General features: G+C 40.4%; 1 protein-coding gene across 3 annotated transcripts in view; it reads right to left on the reverse strand.

Moving 5' to 3' along the window:
- INPP5A (inositol polyphosphate-5-phosphatase A) overlaps window positions 1-13,927 on the reverse strand; it is a 447,602-nt gene that overhangs the window by 149,541 nt on the left and 284,134 nt on the right. For all 3 annotated transcript variants that reach the window (XM_075000435.1, XM_075000433.1, XM_075000434.1), the window contains exon 7: window positions 7,002-7,054. In XM_075000435.1, coding sequence (XP_074856536.1) covers window positions 7,002-7,054 — 53 coding nt within the window. The remainder of the gene's footprint in view (window positions 1-7,001; window positions 7,055-13,927) is intronic.

A 13,927-nucleotide genomic window follows, 5' to 3' on the forward strand; every position in this document is an offset into this window, starting at 1 on the left:
ACACATCTGAAATATGCACAAAAGAGAAAAATACCTCTGGTGCACTGTAACAATCTTTGAACAATGTAACACACCAAGAGCTACAGTAAAATGTCAAAGAACACTGGAAATGTGGTTTGACACCAACAGTTTCAAACCCAATAGCTAATGCGAAAGCTTGTGGGACAGGGCTGAGGTAAGTCCCTTATAGATCTGGTGATGGAGCCTATATTATGGTATATGGTTACCCTATTGGTTTTACTGCTTTTTCCAGTTCTGGGTCCCTACAGAAGCACACATGGTTCTACGGGTAAGGATCTGTGAAGACGGTTTGGTGAATATATTCAGTATTTTTTCTGTTTATTCCCATCAAAAGATAGGAACCGTGTTCAAGCTTTCTGGGGTAGGGACTCTCCTATGTTTGTAAGTATCCTGCACATTCAGATGCCAATCACAAAATAGGTAATTATTAATTATATGATTTGCATATAAGCAAAACGACAGCTTCAGTGATTATAAACACTCCCAAGTGCCTTCAAAATCTATCAGCTACAACAACACTTTGCCTCTTCCGTGAACTTAATAAGGATGTTTCAGCAAGGCACTTTAGCATGCATATAACATTAAATACCTGAATTTTGACTTCAGAGGGACTATTCATGTACTTAAAATTAGGTACATGCATTAATATATTTCTGCAAAGAGTCTTAAATCTGTACCTCTCTCAGAGACCTCATAGTGTTCTCTGTCTCACCCAAAGAGTTAATAATATTTAATACACCATTTAGAAAACTGATGACATTTCCTTGATAGATAATTTAATTGCAAATGAACATTAGAAACAGAGTAAATAGGTGGCACAGGTCCTTCTCAGAAAATAGTTTTGTACGTAATATTTAATGATCCTGGACATCTACAAGTGGTTGAAAAAAGGTATAGATTGCTCATCATGCTGGTATAATTTAAGGCATGGCAGTTCTCATACCAGATACCTTCGATTTCTCATCTCTGTGGTTCAGAGCATGCAGCTGGGTAAACCAGAGGTAGCCTTTCAGTGCAAGACTGAGCAAGATTCAAATCATAGCCTCAGGGACTGCAGTCAAATGCCTTAAGCACTCAGGCTGCTTCTACACTCTCACCGTCCCATCAGAGGTGCAACTGTAATGAGGCAATTTGAAGCAGGCTAATGAGGTGCTAACATGCATATTCAGCATCTCGTTAGCATAACAGCAGCCACACGAATTTCAAAGTGCACACTTCGAATTGCAGATTGACAGTGAAGATGGGGACAGCTTCAAAATAAGCACCCCACTTTGACATTCCCTTACTCCGATCTAGTTTTTTTGGGAGTAAGGGAATGTCGAAGTGGGACGCTTATATTGAAGCTGCCCCCATCTACACTGCCAATCTGCAATTCAAAGTCTGTACTTCCAAATTTGTGCACATGCCATTATGCTAACGAGGTGCTGAATATGCACATTAGTGCCTCATTAGCCTGCTTTGAATTGGCTTGTTATCATGCCACCTCCAACAGCTGAGTGACAGTGTAGAAGCAGCTTCAGCCACTGTGCCTCAACCTACTCAAGGACATCATTCTAAAACTTTCCGGACAGCAGAATATGTTGTTTACTTTGTTTTTTTTTCCCCTTAGACTCTAGTGCCCTGGATATTTGCAAAAGGATTTTCCATCCTCAATACCCAAAATTATACCAGAAACAGCCATTATGTTTTTCCCTGAAATCTTCCATAACTATAACAGCATTTTATCAACAACATGAAGCATAAAATAGTTACTTTTCTTGAGAGCTAAGAACTTGCCTCTTTCTGACCTGATCATTTACTCCTGAATAATGGCAACTTTTAACCAGTTTTTCTTACCATTGTTTGTCCCTTAAAATTAAAAAAAAAAGCTTAGATGTCTTGAATACAGAGGCTTTTTCCTTTAAATGTATCAACATCAGAGTCACCCTGTAAGTTTCTCTGATTTAGGTCATGGAGATATGCGACTTGTTCTCAGCCAAGAGCGACTCTGCACAATAATATTGAGCTTTAAAAACTATTAACAAGTAAAGAAATAGTGCAAAACTAGCATAAGAGCAGAATACAATGAGGAGTCATGTGACACCCTAGAAATTTATTAGGGCTTAGAATCATAGAATACTAGAACGGGAAGGGACCTCAAGAGGTCATCAAGTCCAGCCCCCTGCCCTCATGGCAGGACCAAGCACCATCTATATCATGGGTTCCCAAACTGGGGCAGGAAGGTGTGAAGGAATTTCAGAGGGGGCGCGAGGTGACACAGCCACCCCTTCATTCCACCCACCGAAAGAAAGAGCTGAACTTTGCTTCCGGTTCTCAGCCCCTGCCATTTTAAGTAGATGACCCTGCACAGCTGCTATAAAAGCAGGCAGCCGGCAAAGACCCATGTGGAGCTAGCTGCCTTCTGCAAAGGTGAGCAGGTATGGGGTGGGGGAGAAGGATGGGGTTAGATAGGAGGTTGGGGGTGCTTGGTTCAGGTGAGGGGGATGGGGTAAGAGCGGGGGGCTGGTGGTGCCTGGCTTTGTGCGAAGGGGATCAGGTGAGTGGCTCGCAGGGCTTGTGGGGGTTTGGGCAGCTGGCCCTGGCAGCGGGGAGCTCAGGCAACTCAGATGGGTGTCTGGGTCTGGCAGCATGGGGCTTGGGCTGGCAGCTGGCCCCAGCAGTGCGGGGCTCAGACAGCTCAGGATGCTGGGCAGGCAGCTCGCCCCAGCAGTGCGGAGCTTGGGCAGCTGGCTCTGGCAGCGTGGTGCTTGCATGGTTTGAGCTGGAAGGCAAGTGGCTGACCCCAGCAGCATGGGCCTCAGGTGCCTCGGACTGGCAGATGGGAGGCTGGCTCTGGCGGTGTGGGGCTTGGGCAGGCAGCTCGTATGGCTGGCCTGAAACTGGGGCAGGTTGCTGGCGGGCAGGTGACTAGGGCAGGTGGCTTTGGCAGCACATGTCTCAGGTGGGCAGGCAACTAACGTGAGCAACTCTGGTGGCTGGCACTGGGCTCTAGCAGCTGATCAGTTAGGGCTGCACCAGGCACCCGTAAATGGTGAAGAAACACTATTTTTGCTTATTTTTAATTTTAAATAACATTTTTATATCACATTTTTGTATTTTAAGTTACGAATAGAATTTTTGTTAAAAAGGGGGTTGGATGATGGTAAAGAAGAGGTGGAGGTGTGAGGGTTTCTCAAAAATCAAAAGGGGGGGCATGATGCCAAAAAGTTTGGGAACCACTGCTCTATATCATCCGTGTTAGATATTTACCTAACCTGTTCTTCAGTTCCAGTGATGGCGATTCCACAGACATCCTTGGCAATTTATTCCAAGGATTAACTACCCGAATAGTTAGGAAATTTTTCCTAACATCCAATCTCAGTGTCCCTTGTTGCAATTTAAGTCCATTGCTTCTTACCCTATCAGAGGCTAAGGAGAATAAAATTTTTCTCCCTTCTCCTTTTAACACCCTTTCAGGTACTTGAAAGCTGCTATCATGTCCCCTCTCAGCTTTCTCTTTTCCAAACTAAACAAACCCAATTCTTCTAATCTTCTCGTTGGTCATACTTTCTAGATCTTTAATCCATTTTAGCGGCTATCCTCTGGACCCTCTCCAATTTGTCCACATCTTTCATAAAACGTGGGGCTCAGAATTGGACACAGTACTCCAATTGAGGCCTAATCAGCATAGAGTACAGCAGAAAAATGACTTCCTGTGTCTTGCTCACAACACTCCTGTTAACACATCCCAGAATTACTTTTAATCTGTTTGAAACAGTGTCACACTGTTGACTTGTATTCAGTTTGTTGTCCACTATGACCCCTAGATCCCTTCCTGCAGGACTCCATCCTACTGTGTCACTTCCAATTTTGTACATGTGAAACTGACTGTACCTTCCAAAGTGGAGAACTTTGCATTTGTCCTTATTGAACTTCATCCTATTTTCCTCAGACCATTTTACCAGTTTGTCCAGATCATTCTGAATTCTGACCCTAACTTCCGAAGCACTTGTAACCCCTCCCAGCTTGTCATCATCTACAAAACTGATGTGTACTTTCAGTGTCATTATCTAAATCATTTATGAAGATGCTGAACAGAACTGGCCCCAAAAAAGACCCTTGTGGAACCCTACTTGTTGTTTATTTCCAGCATGACTGGTAATCCAACCAGTTAAGCATCCACCCGATACTAGCCCCACCTAGGTTGCATTTATCTAATTTACTGATAAGAAGGTTCTGTGATATGGTATCAAATGTGTTATGCAGAGCTCAGGTATACCACGCCTGCCACTTTCCCTTTATCTACAAGGCTTGTTATCCTACCAAAGAAAACTATCTGCTTGGTTTGACATGATTTGTTCCTGACAAATCCATGCTGACCGTTACCAGTTATCTTCCAAATGTCTGCAGATGGATTTCTTAATTATTTGTTCAAACATCTTTCCTGGAATGAAGTTAAGATGACTGATCTGTAATTTCCTGGGTTGTCCTTATTTCCCTTTTTATAGATGTGCATTTTAGGCTCTGTCTACATTAGCCAAAAACTTTAAAATGGCAGATAGGAATAAGGGGACTTTGAAAAGGAGCCCCGTCTGGACGAGCTGTGCAGTGGTGAGCTGCGTCAATTTCAAAGTGCTACGGTCGCCCGCATGCTAATGAGGCACTGAATATGTATTTCAGCGCTTCATTAGTAAACTTCGAAGTTTTTGGCTAGTGTAGACACAGTCTTATTGGTCCTTTTCCAGTCTTTCTGGAATATCTCCTGACTTCCATGACTTTTCAAAGATGATAGCTAGTGGCTTGGATACCTTCTCTACCTGCTCCTTGAGTATTTTAGGATGCAATTCATCAGGCCCTTGTGACTTAAAGACAATTTTAAACTTTTTCTTTCCCTCTTAACTTCTTGACCAAGCCTATTGCCACTAGCATTCACTATGTTAGGCATCCAGTCTTCATCATTCTTCTTGGTGAAGACTGAAACAAAGAAATCATTAAGTACCTCTGCCACTTCCAGATGTTCTCTTATTGCTTCTCTCTCTTCCCTGAGCAATGGGTCTACATTGGCATAAGCTTTCATGGGTAAAACCCACTTCACTAGATGAGTTGGATGGGAAATTACAAGGGCAGGAGTATATATAAGAAAACAACAGAAGAAGTACTTGTCAAGTGGAGGTTAAATGTTAATGAGTCTAATCAATGTAACTTGGATATGTCTCATTTGCAGCATTTGTTGTGGAGATGTGATTATCAAGAGAGAAGAAAATTGTCTTTGTGGTGTGTTAACCAGTTAAGACACTGATTCAGTCCTCAGTTGATTGTATTGAACTTGCAAATGAACTCCAGTTCAGCTATGTCCCTTTGTAATCATGTAATCACATTTCAAAATTCTTTTGTAGAAGGAAGTCTATTTTTAAACCTGAAAGTCCATGGAAGTTAAAGTGTTCCTCTATAGGGTTATGTATGTTACCTTTCATTTGTGCCCATTTATCCTTTGGTGAAGAGGCTGACAGGTCTGGCCAATATACCTGGCAGAAGGACGTTTCTCTCACTTGATGGCATATACATATTAGTGGATGTGCATGTGGATAAGCCCCTGATGGTGAGGGTAATGTGGTAAGGGTAATGTAGTTAGGTCCTGTGATGGTGTTTAGATATGTGGACTGAGTTGGCAGTGGTGTTTGTTGCAAGGATAGGTTCCTGTGCAAGTCTCTCTGCGGTGCGGTGTGTGGCTGCTGGTAAGTATTTGCTTCAGGTTAGGGGGCTGTCTGAAGTTGAGGAATAGCCTGCCGTCTGTGAAAGTGAGGGATCATTTTCCAGGGTAGGTTGTAGATTATCAGTGAAGTGTTGGAGGGGTTGTAGCTGGAGGCTGTAGCTGAGTAGTTATTATTATTGTTGTTGTTGTTATTGTTATTACTGTTGTTGTTGTATGGCCTGACTTGATGTAGGTGACTCTTGTGTGAACATTAGGTCACTTGAATGTTAGGTCACTCCTATAAGTCTGTCATAAGACAAAACCCAGCTGGGTTTGGCAATCTCATGATGTAATATACATCGAGAGTCAAGTACAGTCAGTGTCACAAACTGTTCAGACACATCACAAAATATTTTCCCTCAGATTACTGATACTATGTTTAGATCCTTTGGTCCAAACAGCCTGCCTTACTACTTCGTGCTTAGTTTTCTAACTGTTTTAGGATAATCTACTAATTCATTTCAGGGTTAGACAACAACAAACTCACACTTTCCCCAGCACTCTTAGAAGGAAAGGATTGCAAAATATCTTAAATATTCTCCATTTAACTGACTATATTCATATTTAAAAACTTGTACAATAATAATTTGTTGGAAACAAGAGACATCTATGAAGGAGAAACATCTCAATTCCTTTTGATTTCTTATGGAGGTGCTATCTCCTCTAACAAATAATAAAAACAGATAATAGCAAACTGAGTATGATTCCAAATTTTTAAACGTTTGGCCAGCACAGGATGAGCCATGATCTGGGCCCAAAACAGTAAGGCAGACCTAAACTCTGTCAATAAAGAACACTTGCTCACTGTAAATGTGCATCAGTGCACAAATATGTAACAGAAACTGATGTATGTGGGCTATATCCAACAGCCAGTAAAGTTACTGGAAGTTTTTTCAATTGACTTTAGTGGGCAGTGGCTTGGGCCCTACACGGCTACCTGAATGAGGAGACAAAGAATGGTCTATTTTTTCATAAATACTTCCAAAGTTTTTTGGATGTCTGTGCCTCACAGATAATTTTCTTGATCAGTCTAATGGTAAGTATATGTAAATATTAAAATCACATTTATAAAAGAGTTTTGCGACTTGTCATCTACAATTTTTATTGAGCATTATCATACACATAATAAAGATAAGCGTGATCTGTCATCTTTTCTTTGTAGCAAATAAATTAGGTTACATAAAGTTTCGCACAGAATATACACATGAAATAAAGTTCATCATAAATAACTTAATAGGATGCAACTTACCAATCAGTAATACACCATCTTGTTCTAATGAAGCCTTTTCTGGACCATTTACACTGAAAAATAAATAAGTAATTTCAGTCAGTCAGCTGAAATGAAGGGTTGGTGGAAGTATATGAAGAGGATAAAATATATTTCATAAGAGAATATTTTAAACTGTTTCTTGAGAACATAAAACAAACAAGACATGTACAACTTTTTTGCACACTATACAAAAGAGGATCAAGTACACTGATATTGCCTTCTATAAGGGTTTAAATTGTACTGCTTACTTTTTTTGTTCCACTATTGCTAACAATAAACCTGAAATAAAAAGTATGTAAAACCCCTTTATATAAGTGAGTTCCAATTGGGAAATGATTATTACATTTGTAGTTTCAGGGAAAAAAAAGTTACTTGGAACACATCTTCAAAAATAAATAAATAAATAAATAAATAAATAAAAGAAAAATCTAATCCTTATCAATTGTGCATAAATGCCTTCACTTTTTTAATAAAAATTTACTGTGAAGATGCACCATAGCGACAGATAAAAAAGCTGTACTTTTTCTGCAGATTCTGCCTTCCTAATCATTCTATAAAATTTAGTGAATTTAAATGAGACTGTAACAATGCATTTCTCAAAAAAGTAACATTCTCTATAAAATACAGATCAGCTACAGCCAAGGTATAATACTGCTGGCATAGCAAAAGATTTCTTTTAGTTGTGATCCTAAAACCCTCTACACCCCACAAAAATTAAATTAAATTTAAAAAGCCATTAATTTGATTCCATGTATATATTGATACAGTCATTGTGACACTCGACTATTTATTGCTCCAGATATATTTAAATGATAATGCCTATGATTTTGTAGTGAAGGACTGCCAACTACTTATAAGAAATAACTATTAAGCACAGTACAGCATCCTTCAGAATTGAAGTAATCACCCTTGTGGCCTCTCAAGAAGCAATTTATGCTACTTTTGACATACACCCTGCAAGATGCTTTCTGTTCTCCTTACTATGAATATGACACTAGATAACATTGTTCACCCGCCCCCAAAACTCTACCCAGACAAACTGGTGCCTAAAACATTCCAAACCACTCAAACACAGAGAGAACCTGCTTTACTATACAAATAAAACCCCCTTCAATCTCTTAGCTATCACCTACAATCACACACTGGAATACATACAGGGCTTGCCTACACTACCACCTTCTTTCGAAGGAAGGGTGATAGTTAGGGTGTTGGGAGTTTACCAATGAAGTGCTGCCGTGCACAGGCAGGACTTCATTAAGCAAATTCCCCCCCCACAGCCCCCCAGCAGCAACTTTGAAGTTTTAAACTTAGAAGTACCAGCACACATCTACTGCGGCTCACCTGCCGGTACTTCCAAGTGCCAGGCAACTTCAAAGTCCCATACTAAGGGGACTTCGAAGTTGCCTTGGCACTTTGAAGTACTGGCGGGTGAGCCGTGGCTAGACGCGTGCCGGTACTTCGAAATTTAAAACGTCGAAGTTGCCGTGGGGTGGGTGGAATGTGAGGAATTTGCTTAATGAAGTGCCGCCTATGCATAGCAGCCCTTCATTAGTAAACTCCCAACATCCTAATTACCACCCTTCCTTCAAAGGAAGGTGGTAGTGTAGACAAGCCCACAATGTATCATTAAATTACAACCAATAATTGATGGGGATCCCACCCTGAAAGAATTTTTTCCTGAACCACTGGCCTTCAAACAACTATCTAACCTTGCCAAGCTCATCAGAAGCAAGTGCCCCATGGTCTACTTTATCGTGAATGATCTCATAGAATATGTGCTAACTACATTCATCCCTCGCTGTACAAGCACAACTGGTTCCCAGATTTCTTCTTATAGGTGAAAACTCATTACAGCAGCACTAAATTCCTATTAAAATACATGTAAAAGTTTCCATTTCGTTCCAGATGCTTGTAACTCAACATAAATCAGTTGAGTTTAGGTACTTTTGTGATGTACTTAAACAGTTTGACACCAGAAATAGAATGTAGTGTATGTATGTAGAAGCAGGGATTCCCAACCTACGGGTCCCATTAGATTTGTTAAAGGTCATCAGCTGGACAACTCCCAGCTGCATGTGGCTGTTAAAGAAGCCATTGGTAGTTTCTTCACACTGCTGCCTCAGGCAGATATCTATCAATAAATGCACACAAATCAGACATCAGAAATGGCAATATACAAAAACCCATAGGAGAGCACTTCAAGCTCCCAGGACACACAGTAGCAGATTTAAAAGTAGCTATCCTGCAGCAAAGAAATTTCAAGACCAGACTCCAAAGAGAAATTGCTGAGCTACAATTCATCTGCAAATTCAATACCCTCAGCTCAGGATTAAACAAAGACTGTGAATGGCTGGCTAAATACAAAAGCAGCTTCCCCTCTCGGAGTTCACACCTCCAGATCTACTGATGACAATACAACTCAGCCTTCCTGACTGAGCTAACCTCCTTATCCCCAGCCTTGCTCTGGCCTATTTATACCTGGCCTTGCAGATTTCCAGGACCAGCATCTGAAGAAGTGAGTTAACTCACGAAAGCTCATGCTCTAAACTTTTCTGTTAGTCTATAAGGTGCCACAGGACCCTTTGTTGCTGCTATGAGACTAAATGTATGTGTGGAACGTTTGTGATGAGATTTAACTGTAACTATTATTTTTAAACACAAAACTTACTATTTTATTTTATTGATGATTTTTTTATTTAATGAAATCATTGATTTTTATCTACGCTGGACTGGTGATAAAGAATACCGCTACTATTAATTGTGAACTTACTAGCTACTAAAAAGATCCCTTTCAGTAAAACTGAATGATGCCTCAGTTTCTTTTTTCATTTAAGTCTGAGGCAAATGTTCCTTTACTATCAAAAGCTTCAAGTGAGTTCAGTGCGGTGGAATGTTCACCTCAAATTATCCCAAAAAAGGTTAATGTGGCTCAGAGTGGGATTAAGTAATGTGATAAAATACACCTGAAGGAAAGTCAGACTTGATAGAAAATCCCTTCTTAAGGATGGAGCCCAGCAGAGCAGGAGAGGCAGCTCACAGGGCCAGAGAACAGGGCAGAAAGGGGGCTGCCATGTGCAAGCCTTCAGGTCACTGTCTGGGATTAGTGAGGGAAAAAGAATACTCTGATAAAGAGCACAAGCCTTATGATCCTAATCCTGAAAAAGGTTTATCGAAGGATGGTGGACAGAAGTTTTATAGAGGAGGAAAACCTTGGTGCAGAAACAGCAAAACTAGGCACAGTGCAAACCTTGGCTGCTGATTGCAAGGTCTCTGGGCTAGAACCTGGAGCAGCTCGCGTAAGGGTTTCCCTATTAGCCACAGGGGAAGTGGTGGCAGTAGAGTAGAAGCTGCCTGAAACAGCTCTTCCAGAGCAGGGTGAGCAAACTTTTCAAATTGGGCCTCACTTTTCATCCCTGCAATTTACAGGCCCCCGTTCCCCAATCTGTCTAATGTAATCCAAACTGATTACAATTTTTGAGTTCATATAAAAAATCCTTTCAACATGTGCAAGAAAAGAAGCCAGTAGAATATAAAAAAATTATTAATGATTATATAAATGTGAATGCGCACACATAAAAATAGTAACACATTTCAACTTTTTTAATGAGATGGATGAGCCTGAGACTCAGCAAGCTGATTGTGCTGCACCTCCCTTATGAAATTGCATGCCCCCTGAAATGACCTGGCCCCCATTTTGTGCACCCCTGAAACAGAGGAATCTGTTATCTGTTAAGGGAAACTATAGTGACCTGGCTAGAGGAAGCACTCAGTCTCATGAAGCACAGGAGGGGACACTACAAATGAGAGACAAAAGGGGGCAACAGACTGGGTAGAGCAATTCCTGAGAGGCAGCCAAAAGAAGGTGCCTTTGCACTGAGTAAAGAACCCTATTACATCTACATTCAGCCTATTTCCAGAGAGCTGTGTCAAATGCTATTCATATGTATCTCAACATCCTCACCTACATTAACACAACAATTGCTGTCTTTACTGCTTGAATAAATGTGTCTTGAAAGAACACATTCCTCCTAAAGACAAGAACTTTATAAATAGTTAACAGATTTCAGAATAACTCTGGCTTTGAGATTATCAAATGTTAACAGATAGCTAGGTATTTGATACTTTTTTTAAAAAAAAATTGGATTCTTTACAGATAGTCTGTCAGGATGTCTGATACATTCCATAATGCATCACCTCAAAAAGCTTTATGTTAACTACAATGACTGAGTGAAATGTTGGCCTCACTAAAGTCAATGGCAAAAATTCCATTGACTTAAATGGGGCCAGGATTTCACCAGAGGTCTTCAGTATTAAATGTCTTTATCAAGCAAAGCTACCACGTGCTATTAATAATCAAAATATTCAACTCTGTTATACAGTGCTCCCTGAAAAACACTCAGATCAAGTCTTCCATATTTATTTACACAAAGCATCCCCCTACACTCAGGCACTTTCTTCATTTTTAAAGAAACAAAACTTCAGGCAATCAGTTAAGAGATACTAACATTGAGACTGAAATTTGTGCACTCCTGGCAGCTGAGTAGACCAAAGCAACCACAGCCAGAATTGGAATAGAATGTTTTGATAGAGCTTCATACTGCAAAAAACACTCCTTTGAATATCTCCGGGGGGGAAAAAGGCAGCAGAAATGTAGCACTTTAAAGACTCACAAAATGATTTATTCAGTGATGAGCTTTCATGGGACTAGGGAAATTAGTTCTTTAATATCCTTTCTGACCAGCTTTACATTCAGAGGAAAGGCTGCACTTTCGAGAGAGGGAATACCCATAGAAGGTCCCATCCAGCTCTCTAAGGATGTGACCAAGATACCTCTGTGGGCATCCAGATTAATCACAGTATTGCCTGATCATTTTCATCTCAGCCATGGCTATTTGTTGGTAAGAGGAGCTCAGTGGAGGATTGGGGTCTCAAGGCACTATAGAAAGGAGAATAAGAACACAGATATTTTAAACAATGAATAGCAATGGGTATTTTGTAACATAACATCAAATTCTTCCACCTTGGAACAAGGTTAAAAGCTGGTTTAGATGAAAAACTTATTCACATCTTTAGGAAAATTTACAGACCTGGAAGAGCTTCTTTAGATTTGGAGCAATTAGTGTGGTGAAAGGATGCATACATATTTGCAGATATGTATACATACAGATCTAATTAAGATCTATACAATGTTTCTTATTTTAAAATGTATCTATTGTCAAATATGCAAATATGACTTAAGGTATTTGAGTATTAGCTGATATGTTACCTTATGGCCCAGGTATAGAAGTTTATGGTAGCTTAGGGTCTCCTAATGCCTACAGTAGCACTGAGACTATTGGCTCTCTGCACAGTAATATATACTTGATCTCACTTTGGCAAACTTTCATCGTAATAAATGAAATTTAAAAACTGAAAACTCTGCGTTTAAAATACCACACATTTCTAAAACTTGCAGTTACATTGTGCAAGCTCTCTCTCTGTGAACAGAATCCCCAGGGAGACTGTGTTGACCTTTTAAAACCCTTTAGAAACACCACCTACATAAATAACCTCAGCTACATGGGGTAAAAGGACCTCCAGACAACATTAACATGAAGAGAGAGGTTATGGAGGGCTAATGTCAAAATGCACTGTGAGCAATAAGTAATGAACACAAACCATGATTGATAATGACTAGCACAGAGCCTTAATTCATCTTTTCTCCATCATTCTACTGTGAGGGACCATATCAAATTAAATAGTGGCCCAGCAAGGGTTTATTCTACCACACAAAGCAGGAGCATGAAGGAAAGACAGATTAAAGTGGCAATGACTGCAGTGTAATTGCAGCTTCTTAAATGAACAGCTTGGTTCAAAGAGGAAGAAGGGGAAAAAATTGTAGATGAATCAATTGAAAAACAAAAGAAGCCAGGTCTAACAAACTGCAAATGCAGCTGATGCACTAAGTGACCTTCAGTATCAGTATTCCCATGTTATGCAATCATTGTAGTAAAAGAAATCATTGTAGTAAAAGAAATTCTTTCTTAAAGCCTCATGTATGGATTTGTGCTAAAATGCTATTCTATTACTGTATGTTCAGTGGTTTATACTAGCCAGCAACAAAACCACCAGTTGCGGGAAAGCAAAACACACACACACACACTCACCCCAACTTCTCACAGAAAAAATCTGGATGTAGTTCCTGATGATGATGGCTTTTTTTCTCCTTGCCTGCCTTAAAGGATTCTTAATGTTTACACTTTTGTGCTGAAGTGAAATCATTAGATTATAATCTCTTTGGACCAGGGACTGTATCTTCTTAATCTTCCTGTGTGTTAGTAAATCACATAACCCAGTGAGGTCCCAAACCAGTTTGGACCTGGGGATGCTACTGCAATACATTCAAAAATTTTAGGAAGTTCTGCTACACTAGGATCTGCAAAAGCAACTCAATAACCCGGTAAATTCTAGCATGACTTCTACTTAGGAGGACAGCATATTTCAGCTTTAAATACTTAATTTTAAAGTTTTTGGCTTACAATTTTTCTCAAATTATTCCATTGACATTTTGCAACTTTAGACACCAACTTAGATCCTAGGAGGTGCTTGATCGCACTCTGCACCAGTCTATACCTCTATTGTGTCCCTTTCCTCAAACCCCCGCCTCTGCCCCGGCCTGTTCCCACCCACACGTCTCTTCTTGACCCTGCTCCTTCCCAGCACTTCCTCCATGGTGCTGAACAGTTGATGGCCGTAGATGGGAGTTATTCACAGAGAAAGGAAGGAACTAATTGGCAGGACTGCTGGTGTGGGAGGTGCTGATCTGCAGGGCTGTCAGTGGGTGCTAAGCACCCACTGTACTTTTTGCACAGGTACTCAGCCCTGGGACTTCCACAGTGTCAGAACCTATGCACAACATAGTAGCT

This window comes from Carettochelys insculpta, chromosome 7 (assembly GCF_033958435.1).
Source record: "Carettochelys insculpta isolate YL-2023 chromosome 7, ASM3395843v1, whole genome shotgun sequence".
NCBI classification, from domain to species: Eukaryota; Metazoa; Chordata; order Testudines; family Carettochelyidae; genus Carettochelys; species Carettochelys insculpta.